Source organism: Paramisgurnus dabryanus, chromosome 3 (assembly GCF_030506205.2).
Source record: "Paramisgurnus dabryanus chromosome 3, PD_genome_1.1, whole genome shotgun sequence".
Classification (NCBI taxonomy): Eukaryota; Metazoa; Chordata; class Actinopteri; order Cypriniformes; family Cobitidae; genus Paramisgurnus; species Paramisgurnus dabryanus.
Genome location: NC_133339.1, coordinates 424,899 through 437,767, shown reverse-complemented (window position 1 = coordinate 437,767; position 12,869 = coordinate 424,899). Strand labels below are relative to the sequence as shown.

Genomic DNA, 12,869 nt, shown 5'->3' with positions numbered 1-12,869 from the left:
TAAGGACAATACACATTAATCGACATTACTGTAAATGTGCCAGCCAGCCGGCTAATTTTCAACTGCAGTCCTTTGGCAAGATGTTTTATAACCCAATAAGTAAAAACATGAGATGATATTGTCTTTATTTCCATATTTTGAAGCAAAATTAAACTCACCATTCATAGAGACAGAAACAGCAGAGCTTAATTGAGAATATTGTGGTCGTCCATCTCTCTCCCCTCTACACGTGAACTCAGTCTGATCAGTAACTCCATTGATAGTGAGAGAGTCTCTGTTTACAGTGTAATGGTGAGTAGAAAACAGTGCAATTCCACGTTTATACCACAGATATCTCCAGGTACTGTACTGATCCTCTATCTCACACTTCAGAATGACTGTCTCTCCAGTGAACACAGATCTGTCTGGACGTGCAATCACTGTAGCTCTGGATAAAGCTGTAAAGATAATGTAATATTTTGAATATTTTTTAGGGGTTTTGTTATTTTTATAAAACGTTCTGGTTGCTCTAAAGTCTTGGTAAATTAATAAACATTTGTGTGATTTACTGTAGGTTTTATTTACTGGTGGTTCATTAAATCATCAGAAGCTGTGCTGTATCATCACATATAAATGACTCAAATGCTCTGTGATGTGTCAAACAACATCCTTCAGTCGTGACTCTATTCACAATATAACACAGTCTCTCATACAACATTGCTTAAATATTTCATAATTTAGCACACAGTCAGGGTTTCCATCTCCCGTTTCAAGGGTTAAAAAGTTTTTTTTTTTTTTAATAGGATAAGAACATTTAATAATATAATTAAAAATGTAAATAATAATAAGAGCATAAACATGCCATAATGTCTATTAGTAGACAACTGAACAGAAAAAACATCATATAAGCCTATCAGACTACCTGACATTTATTTGCTCTTGTTTTTTTTTTTTTGTTTTTTTCAGATAAAATTGGTTAAGTTATTTGCTATGTTCTCTGATTCTCTGTTCTCTCAAAATTATTTAATACAAATTCAGAAAATGACAACGCTTTTAATATTTTTAACACATCTTTTTTGTCATAATTGTTAATTTTTTTCATGTTTATTGAATTTGATGTGTATATTTCCTTCATGTATTGCTCCTGACCAGGATTCTACTTTAATCTCAAGAAACTAACCTGGTAAACTATTCCATTTTATTTATATAGCGCTTTTGTTTAATTGTTTCAAAGCCTCTTTACATTAATAGAAACAGGAAAAAACATAGAAAAATCGATGGTCAACATAAGCTGCAGAATATAGCGGCTAAGATTAAACCGTACTAGCAAGCGTAGTTATAATGTAATGTATAAACTACAGGTTGAGATCAGGTTAGTCCCGATGAGTGAATATGACTACAAATTGTGGATTATGATGAATACAGATAAACAGACTCACCTGATACTGTCAGTGTAACTGCATTACTGATGTGTGAGTTTCGTGATCCACTGATCTCTGTTCCTTTACATGTGTATTTACCTGCGTCAGACTCAGTAACAGATCTGATTGTGTAATACTGGAGTTTATTTTGCTGGATGTCTGAATCATCTTTATACCAGCTGTACTGCCAGCTGCTGACTCCTCCTCCATTGATGACACATCTGAGAGTGACAGTTTCTCCCCTGAATACATGATCAGCAGGCCAAACAGACACTTGAGGTGTTGGTCTTTCTGTACAATGACAAACAAATTACATTATAAATAAATAACATCCTGAATTTTTCACATTACTGGATTCTGAACTGGGTGTGCAAGGGGATAATGGTATGACATTTAAAACACAACACAACATTTAAAGGGAGTTTATGTATTTCTCATAGATACAACATTAACATCTTCACAGTCAATCAATGTAAATTGTATGGGCAAATGTGAATGTGGATTCGCTTTGCATCCTCTATCACCTACACTGCACTTTCTGGAGTGAGAGGTTAAAAAATCCAGAAGCAGGTCTTTAAAAATGGATTTGTGTTCAGATTATAATGGCTTAACAATCCATGCTGTAAATATATAACTGACTTTTACAACTACATTCTGCTAGCAAATGTAAGTGAGCAGCTTCAAACAGACTCTTCTTATTAATCAATCTTTTATTAAAATTGTACCTGCTTGGGAGTCATAGGGTGTTCATTTTTACAAAGTTAAATGTGTTGCATGATTTTAATGTTAACATATGTAATACTGTACAATATGTAAGGAATAATTGATGACGGGTCGTTCAATTATTATCAAATAATTCAGTGGACTGGATATTAAGCAATATCACTCGAGTAGGAGTGTGATATTTAAGCAATTTCGCTCGAGGAGGAGTTTGATATATCATCAGCTCTATATCATCACGGTTGTGATTAGGCCAGAGATAAAAGTGCCAATTTCTGGATCTCTAATACTTTGATACAACGATGGCACAAGTTAGAAAAAAATAGAAAACAACATTGGAGTGTTTTTAAAAGCCTCTTTGGTGAGGACCTACTTTCTTCCACCATCGATTTGAAGCTCAGAGTGAAAGGTAACCCTTTCGACCGCTATAACCTGTAAATCACGACTTCAAAACCATGACTCGTGACTCGAAACTCAGTATTGGGATTACATCGATCTAATACGAGTTCACGGGTGGGAAGTCATGGGTTTGACTGCCGTTCCAGTGCAGTTTCACTGGTAGAAGGTTGGAAAGACACGGGTTACAGGTTTCCTGGAACACAAACTCCAAAACCACGACTCATGACTCGGAACTGAAAGTTGTGATTTAAGGGTTCAAAAACCTACCTGGAACGCAGCATAAGATCAGACGAAAATATATTTAAATCTGCTGTCAATAAGTAAAGACAGCGCCGATTTAAAAACTTGCTTATGTGGCAAGTTGGAGATAATAATACTGATTCAGGAAGACTAACGTCTAGACTTCGCCACCCGGAATACACCGGGGAATTTAACAATAAGGTACGAATGTTCATTTTTCGAAGATGGGGCGAGGAGGACACACCCCAACAACATCAAATGTTTATCGCATACAATTAAAATACCCATCACTCCAATGTACAAAAGAGACAAAACAACCAAAATAACGTGAGCATTATTGCTTTTGCATCTTAATACATTAAATCACCTGGAGGATCCTAATGCTTAGGCATCACTTATGAGCTTGGCAATTAAAGAGTTAAAATCATGAAATTTTTGGAAACATTTGGTAGTTTTGATTAGTACTGAGGTTGATTAACAGATTTATGCAAAAAAATTTGAAAAAAATATTAATCTGATACATTTTTACAGCCGTTTAATTTAGTGGCCATTTTTGGCCGCTAACAACACGAAAGGGTAGTGAATTGGAACAAGGCACAAGGGTTAAAGCATGATTATTTATTTCGATTTCAGAATGAGCACTTTTGTCAGTAATAATACATGTGCTGCGTTCTGTCTTCTGATATAATATGTTCGCTACTGTAATGAAGATAAATTTATAAAAATAATTATGTGCCTTAGTAAATTTAACTTAATTAAAATGAGTAAACTCTACTAAAAAATGTTTAGTATTTTTTGTAAAAATAACATACAAATTTGAGTAATTTGAGTAATTCTAAATGAACACTTTGAGTAAATTCAACAAAATAATTTCATGTATAAATCCACTTAAATTTGTAAGAAGCATATTAATATCATAATTTTGTGTTGAAACCACATTTCCGTCTGACGTCAAATGTATTCAGGCCAATCACAATGTACAGATTAGCTGGCCAATCAGGGACACAGCACTTTTCAGATGATAAGCTTTGTACAAAATCGGAGTGTTTAAGGCAGAGATATCTGGAGATACAAAAATGTACGGTATGTGGAAAATAATGTGTTTTTTTAAACCTTAAACCATGCAAACATATTGTATTATACCAAATTTACAAAAAAAAATTAGCAATGAAATAGGTGCACTTTAAAAATGTTTTGGTAACAATATTATACGTAATATTTTAAGTAAATATCCCATATTTTTTACAGTGTAATTTTGAAAAATATGCGTGCAAAGACTATTTAATTAAATAAATTCTACTTATTGTTTTTTTTTCAGAATATGTACATTTGTAGAACAGTTGTAATAATGTACTAGGAGACTTGAGATATAAAAACTGGTAAAGTGCTGTTTTATCATTAAAATAGAAGTTTGGGCATACCAATATGGCGGCGCAATGGCTTCACAATTGTGATATCATACGCAATCCAGTCATTTATATAAATCAGTGGTCTTTGCTGGACTGTGCCATAAATGAAATGCTATTGGCTATTTAAAAAAAAGGGGGGGGGGGGCGGTCTTCTCGACTGTTCTGTTATAACTTTCAGATTAACTGATGTCACCACATCAAAATATGATGCACATTCCAGAGCACTTCAGTGGTCTTTTATTTTTACTTTTTCTGAGCAGGTTTGTATCAGTAACCTTATGTGATTATGTGAAATAAGTAAATCAGTAATGAGTGAATCCTCACCTTCAGTTTGTCCAAAGTAGATGTTTAAAATCAACACTGTAATGAAAAAAGAGGAAAAACTTGTTGGTACTATCTGTATGTAAAATACATCAATTTATTGATTTTCTTGTTTCTGTGAATACAACTACATTATTGATGTTGAGTGATTGCATCATCCGGGTACTTAAAGCACACTTTCTTTTTTGTATTTTCAGTTTGAACACACTGCCTCGGTAAATTATGTAGAATATTGCATAAGTGTGTGATTTGGGACAAACCATAATGCTTTAAAATACAACATAGAATATTCTGTCTTTTCTTACAATGGCTCATTTCTGCTGCAGATTATTTGAGACAATGATCTGAATTTAAATGTCATGTGACAAATAATTGTAATGTACACATTCCCAAAAAAGAATTCCTGAATTCTTACTGCAATTTAATACTTTTTCATTTTATTATTGCACATATTACAAATATTACTTTTTTTATTAGAAGATACTTAAATAAACATGTGCAGCCAGATAGTGGTTATAAACTAATGATAACAAACCTTCAAACTTTATTGATATAATTGTGACAGAATAACTAGGTTTGTTTTTAAGAAAAACTCTTTCTTTAGTTGATGTGTGCTGTTTAACAGCTCATTGTGCTGAATATGACTTTAAACAAGATATTTCACACATTTCAATTGTCACTCTCTGTTTTCTTTCACTTACAGCTGCAGATGTGCATTACAGTGGCTCTATAATATGTATGTGTAAAGTATGAGTTATCTACAGTTATCTAAAGCTGAAATGTGTAAAATGTTAAAGTGACAAATGAATGTCACTGTTAGTACATAGTCTTTAATACTGGGCTTCTTAAATGGTGTCCACAAAATACTTATGTTATAAAATATACAACGATGCTGTATTTTTAAAACATAGACAATTACATATGGAGTCTATCAAGTGATTTTGACATAAATCCCAACACAAGCTATATTATAATATAAAACCACCGACTCACTTCAGACGGAGTACAACAATCTGTTCCTGCTGCTAACTGGGGATTATGGAGAAATATTTCTATCTTATCAGTAAAGATAAGCCTAATAGCACATACAAGCAAATAAGTGGTATTAATATGATTCAAGATGAAATGTTATTTATCACTATAAAATTGGTATGAATAGGTCTTCAGGTATAAAATATTCTAAAGAATAGTTCATTAGCATTTAAGGGTACAAATACAGTATGAAAGTAGTAAGCATAATTAACTTTATAAAACGATTAGTTCCAATTCTTGATTCTGATTGGTCAATAGCTGTGCTTTATTCACAATAAAACACGGCTATGACCACTTCACCCAACGGTTCTATTTATCACTGTGCCCTTAGAAACACCCTTAGCAACCACACTTATCGGTTTGTTGTTTTTATTTGAGCTTTCGTGCATATTAAGGCGGGCGTACACGGTGCGATTTTTGATGTCGTAGGGGCTCGCATGCGATTTTTTTCCTCGGGAGCAAATCGTTCATGCGGGTATGGTCGCGGCTCGCACCGTGTGAGAGGAATTACGAGCCGAGCCGAGCAGGTTACGAGCACCTTACGACCTCCCGATAATTTTTAAACATGTCAAAAAAGTTCGGGAGCTGTCGGTATAAATTCGTAGTGTTGGTGCGGGTGTACGAGACGATCTGGCAAAGCACTTGAATTTGACCAATCAGAATGTACAAAACGCAGAAGAAGAAAGACAAATGTAGCACTGCTACCTCAAATCTTGATGACTACTCTATAGCTGGCTATGTTTCGCGCACACACACACTCCGGTTACCGGACATCATGACAAATATGACAGGTCCTTTCAGTGACGACCTCTTGATCAGCTTATTTGCCTGAAAAAACCTGTCATACGTGTTTTTGTGATGTCGGGTCACAGCTTTGGATGTGTGTGGAAACAGGAGAGAGTGTAGTTGTTTTAGGCTATACCGCTGTTCTGATAAGTGCTACCACAATGCATTAAACGAGGCTTTTTGATATTAAAACTTTTTTGTTTTACTTGTTGATTTTTCTTTACTTGTTAATATGTTTTATCATTATTTACAATGTAAACATAAAATAAGCCAACTAAATTATGTAATAAATAAATATAAAAATTATTAGACTCCACTGGTTTAAACAGTACAGGATGTACAAAGAATGTTGCAATTTTTGTGTAATCCAAGCTGTGCCAAAGTTGCTGTAGTTTTATAAATGATTGGATATTAAAAGGGCTGTCACGACAGAAAAAAAGCAACGGAATGTCCATGTTTAATAGGCTAAGATATGCATTTATTGAGAGAGTACATAAACATGATGATCACATGCGGAGACGATGTTTCCCATCTTATTATGGAGCTTCTGCTTTAACAAGTGAGCTTGTTCGGTATTTTTACCCACATATATATTCTTTTACATATTTTCGACCAAAGGAACTAATGATATAGCCCAGTGTAAGTTATATGGTAGCCTTAGCTTGTTTTGAAATGATGAGAACATTTAAATGACTAAAAATGTAGGCTATCTCTGAAACTTTATTTAAATAATGATTAATTTGTTTTCATACTATATTTGTATTGCTATGTATTAATTTACATAGGCCTACTGTGAAAATGCCCTATATTAATATGCAATGCCTTCTGTATGGCATTTATTTGTGCAGTTACAGGAGCATAAATGCTGCGGTCTCACTTTTACTTCAAGACACCGCATTGACCGAACATTTGCACATAACAAGCCTAGACAGTGTGCTTATATTAAATTAAATTATTTTCGTTTTACAAATTAATATTTGGCTATAGATGTGTTGTCTTAATAATTTAATTATAAAGGGAAAGACGTTTTACGTTAGCTTGCGTTTTACCTCATTGCTCCTCATTCTGCATTTACAAATAAATAAATAGGCCCACTGAATGTGTTTTTTGAACGGTCATATTTATAACAAAGCAACAATATATGTAACATTAATAATAGCAATATAGATATTTACTTGGCACTACAAACATGATATATTAAGACGGTAAAACCGCATATGCGCTAGCACGAACAATCACTGCCAGAGAAATTCCTTCACCGCCACAGCACTAGACCTATATTGCAATTTCGGAATGCATAAATAGAAATACAAAAGAACAGAAATTCCAGGCTGTTTTATATACTAAGCCAATATCTTTACCCTATTCTTTTTGTTTTATTTTTTGTACATTCAACGAAAGGTAGCCTACTTCATCCTCACAGGTGTGAAAATGCTTACGTCAGAACTCGTCAAGTCATACAGTAAAATCTTGTCGTGTGTGACTGCGTCCGAATTATTTTCGTATAAACTCACTCGTGTCGTGTGCGAGAGCTCACAACGTTCCGACCGTCAGAATTCGCACCGTGTACGCCCAGCTTTACACATTGGAATGTTGTTGTTCATGATCAGGGACTATTTTTTCTAGCAGAAGTAATGCTTATATTGATTTAACTTCATGAACGCTGCTTTAAAATTGTGCGGTAACCGTTTTATAAAAGTAATAAGGTACTCCATGCAAGTGCTGTATCTTGAATAATTAACTCTTTCCCCGCCATTGACGAGATATCTCGTCAATTAAGAGAAAACGCTTCCCCGCCAATGACGAGATTTTCCGTCTTTCCGCAATACCGCTATTATCCACCAGGTGGCGCCCTTCCGCAACTTTTTAAAACCGGAAGTATTGCCCTATGGCAAGCTGCTGCATGTCCGTGTCTGTTTTAAAGATCGCTCTGAATGGGATCTCTATGAAAAGTCCGTCACAAATATGGAATTATTTTTGCTTTTTGCTCAAAATATGGTGTTTTTGCAAAAACCTACCCATATTCAAAAGCTGATTGCAAAAGAACCACTAAAGGTATGATGAAACGGTTTTTTTTGTTTGAAAGCAGAGGGTCTGTTCTTTCATTTGGTATATTGTATGTTTATATATTTAAAGAAGAACATTTTCTGGAAGGCATTAAACTTTGGTGAAAATCATGAAAAACGCTGGCGCTGGCTGGCAACTTTTTTTAAAAATGCTGGCGGTGAAAGAGTTAAAGGCTGAAGGAGTTGCAGGCACTCCACTTCACACCGTGCCTAACAACGCCCTTCAGCCGTTACTTATTCACGATACAACACAGCCTCCCGTTCCTTATTGCTTACTCAATAACTGTTGTAGTACGGCTGGTAAATAATCAACTTTAAGTTTATTTATGAAGAGACACTATAAAACAATTCAACCTCAGGTGGTGTTGCTAACCCAAATTTGACTCTTAGGTGAAACTCTTTACAGACATGCAACTCTCTGTTCTCCTAATCTCTTCATCACAAAGGCTTTGGCACTGTTAGCCTTAAGGCTCACATCACTGAGTATCTGCTGAAATATATGATGTAATGTATGTGGTTCTAAGATGGTATTTTATATTAATGTTTAGTATTATTTTAAAGGTCATGGTGCGATGAGTAAAAAGGTCTCATTTCTATAAATCTAAGATATGATGGATTAAGGTTTTAGAACTTTGGATAGAAGATGCATTTCTTGTAGAGGTGGGTTTTTGCCTTGATATTTCTGGCTAGTTTGACCAGTTGCCAAGATACTCCTGGCTAGTTTGACCAGGTGCTCTTCAGTATCACTTGGCACAGGTCAAACTGGATTTTGACCAGGTGTTCTTTAGTATCACTTGGTAGAGGTCAAACTAGATTTTGGTAGTTTTCTCAACCTGTGTATAAAAGGTGGCCTGACAAAACATTCGGGGAGGCATCCTGTAACCAGGAGCTCCCACACTTTGTGTGTGTACTAAAACATCATGGAAGAAATCTTTAACAAGAATCTTCCTATACCATTTTAGGTGTATTATATCCACGATGGAAGTACTCTGTAACCAGAGTGTCTATTGCCAGGCATGACTTTGTAACTTTTGCAACTGTTGATCATTTTAATTAATTGGAATTGAATTATATTCTGTATGATATTCTTTAATTGATATTTGAAGCTGGAACCTGCCTGGTATAATAAATTGTTACATTTGATTCATCTAAATTCTTCAGAAATTGTATTGATTTATTTTAATTATTATTTCCAGTATATTAGAAGGAGTCTGGTATTACCGCAAAATAAGTATGTCAGGATATGATCACACTGGTGTTTTGATGTTGAATGGAGCATGGGGCACATTCACCAGGACTCTCAGATTTATGTCTATCACCTGCCTTAGCAAGTTGCATGATCGTGACTAAAGTAACTATTTTTATGATCGGAGCAAGCATGGGGCGGCCAGACGTAAAAATATTAGTTTACCCGGCAACCTCTGACTAAGACCAGACTGGCAATTTTGTGTCCGTGAGATGTACGCAACGGCCGGCGTATATCCTGTGCGATATCGGGTCCCTAATGAACGAATAACTAAGACTATGGGAATTTATAAATAATCAAACATCTAAATTATGATCAACAGATAATTGGAATAATGCACTAAATTATTAGTATATAAATTGGAGTCAGATTATAATTTAATTACAGAGATCAGAGAAATAAATTTAATAAATGGAATTATTCTTCTAGAAGCGCTACGGATGGCAAGAACACGTGGTCCCTTCACCACGCATTGGATACCTTCGTTGGGCCAATTGGGTGGCGTCTTACACTGTTATGCTTATAACAGGTCTTTAGATTGTTCTGGTCTGTTAGGGGTCTTGGCCCCAAAACCTTTGAGAACCCCTGGTTAATAAACACTTTCAATAAAGGTTTGACAAGTAAGTTGACATGTTTACAGTTTCCACAAACGTCTTTACAAACTAAAGTAAAAGATCCTCATCTCTGCTACAGAATCATCTTTAATGCTGTTGTTACTCTTGAACGTTACACACAATCTCATGCTCCTGCTGTTTGTGTTGTTTACAGATTTTATTATCACACCAGACAAAAGTCTCTGTTTAACTGTTCTGAGAACAGCACACTGACATCAAACCAACAGTCTGAACTTCACATTACAAATACAGGATTATATACACACAATAACTGCTACTGTATATCTACTTATGGCCAAAGCAGTGATAGCTGTGTCAAACAAAACTGAACAAACACACTGATGCCCCTCATTTATCTTCAAACACAACACATTTTTGTGTAACAAACACTATCTGTACACAAGCTCAAGCTCTAACAAGAACATTATTCACTCATATATCATGAGATAAAGATTCAAACTCATGAAAAGCAACTCATGAGTTCAACATGAAAACAAATAGTAAAAATACAGGAGCAGTAAATCTCTTGATCCTGTAGACGATGTGACAGTAATTGTTGTGTATTTAAATCCATAGAGAGAAGATAATACTCACAGAGAACTAGAGGAAGAGAAATCAACTCCATACTGACCTACTGATGACTGACACTTAAACATTAAACACTCTGTGATAAACACTCAACACTTCCTCTATAACACAATGTACCTCCCTGCATCACAATTTTAGTACTTTCTGTCCTTAATAGTATTCAAATATATAATGTATAGTGAATATTACATACATAATAAATTAATGTATGAAGAAAAGTTGAAACGTTGATATTTTTGTCGAGTTGTATTTTGATGTGTGTGACTGTTAATGTGTATTTAGACAATAACACTCACTTCTGCACGTTGGTTTGATGTAGTATTTGCATAATGATTTGCTGAGCATTTAAAAATAAAAAGTATAGTTTCACGTAACAAAATGAGTACATAATATTAAAGCATAGTATAAGTAGGTGAACTGAGAAGCAGCATTCATGAATGTTCAAGATTAAATCAACAAATAAAGCATCACATGGACTAACACATAATTTCAATTATCATTGTGACTTTTTCATACAGCATAAGATGGAGTGAAACAACATTTATTTGACATTAACTGAACATATTAATGGTGGTGGTGACTTTATTTGTAAATTAATGGATTAAATCTATTAGAAGTTGATGAACAACTGCAGCCGTTCACACATTGCTTTAATCACAGAACCGAAACTAAAGCCACACAGAACTTTATCTCAATTCGACCTCTAACACTGATGTGTGCTGCTATATATTTATGTACACAGACATCAGTAATGCTTGAGAAGACAATAATAACTATATCTATGATTCAATGCAATACTGGGTTGTTTCAACTCATGGTTGGGTTAACAACAACCCAGCATAGGTTTATCTGTAACCCTACATGTTTTCTGTCCAAGATATTTACCCAGCATTGGGTTAAAAATAACCCAGCAGAATTGTGAATGAGAACAACACCTTACTTCTTACACAGTTCTAGTTAGGTTCATCCATTTAATTTTTAACAACATAACTGTAATTTCTCATAGTTAGAGGGTTTGTAGAGAGATGCCATCATTCAGCAGATTATTGTGAAATACAAATATATAGGCAGCAAATTATTATTAGAAATATAAAGATCTAGGCTTGAGTCATTTAGACTATATTTATGTTTAGCTGTAAGAGAAATGAATCTAAAAAGAGGAAGTAGAAAGAAAACACATAGATGTGTATGAATATCTTTTTGCTGATGCATCTTCAGTCACAGTGTGAGGAGACGCTCACACTTGAGCTCAACAGATCTGCACATCAGCTGTGTTTCATGCTAAAGTACTGTGTTTTGACAAGGAACCTTAAATATATCTGTTAAGAAGATAAAAGCTGTGACTTTACTAAATGATCTGACTAAGAATTCTGACAATGAAACAAACAAACACATCTCATAGATCGACAAGAACCATAGAGAAGAAAAAAACACACCCACAATAACATAGCAACCATCTAACAACACCCTAGAAACCACAAAAGCAACTCACTAAAAGTCCCAAAACCACTTGAAAGTTTTTTCACACAAAGTTCCCAGATAGCACACAATCTCAGAGACGTACTTGATGTCTGCATTTACATCTGCAAGATGTATTATTTTGATTGTTTGCTAATCTGCAATACGTCTCTGAGACGTTTCCTGTAAGATGTCATACAGACATATCGAAGGTATCTGTAAAATGTCTTTGATTTAGAATGTATTTAAAACAGCTCTTTCCTAGACCTTTATCAGATGCTTTGCACACCAGGGGCCTTATTTATAAAGCATGCGTATGCAAACAACGGGTCTGAAAACATGCATAAGCCACTTCCCACACAAAGGTTGTGATCTAAAAAAAACTATTCTGGAGACAATGAGCGCGTTTACATGCACAGAATAAGCGGATAACTTTTTCTCTGCCAATTGCTAAAGTCGAGCGGAGACGTTTATGCGTTACTGTGCGCTTACTTACACACAGAGACATGCGCACATGAACAAAACTAAGAGAAAGCCGGTTAAGGCATTTACATGGCGCGCGAAATCTTAAGAAACGGCTATTCGGCTAT

At 34.9% G+C, this 12,869-nt stretch overlaps 2 protein-coding genes across 2 annotated transcripts in view; both read right to left on the bottom strand.

Moving 5' to 3' along the window:
• The window catches only part of LOC135769179 (leukocyte immunoglobulin-like receptor subfamily A member 3), a 199,657-nt gene extending 199,243 nt beyond the window's left edge, over positions 1 to 414 (bottom strand). Inside the window, exon 1 of the mRNA XM_073813746.1 lies at positions 159 to 414. Coding sequence (XP_073669847.1) covers positions 159 to 165 — 7 coding nt within the window. The 5' untranslated portion in view covers positions 166 to 414. The remainder of the gene's footprint in view (positions 1 to 158) is intronic.
• Positions 415 to 650: 236 nt separating this feature from the next.
• Positions 651 to 12,869, bottom strand: part of LOC135733716 (uncharacterized) — a 43,491-nt gene continuing 31,272 nt past the window's right edge. The window contains exons 13-14 of the mRNA XM_073813724.1: positions 1,500 to 1,691; positions 651 to 662 (exon numbers count right to left, since the gene is read on the bottom strand). Of these exons, the coding sequence (XP_073669825.1) occupies positions 651 to 662; positions 1,500 to 1,691 (204 nt within the window). The remainder of the gene's footprint in view (positions 663 to 1,499; positions 1,692 to 12,869) is intronic.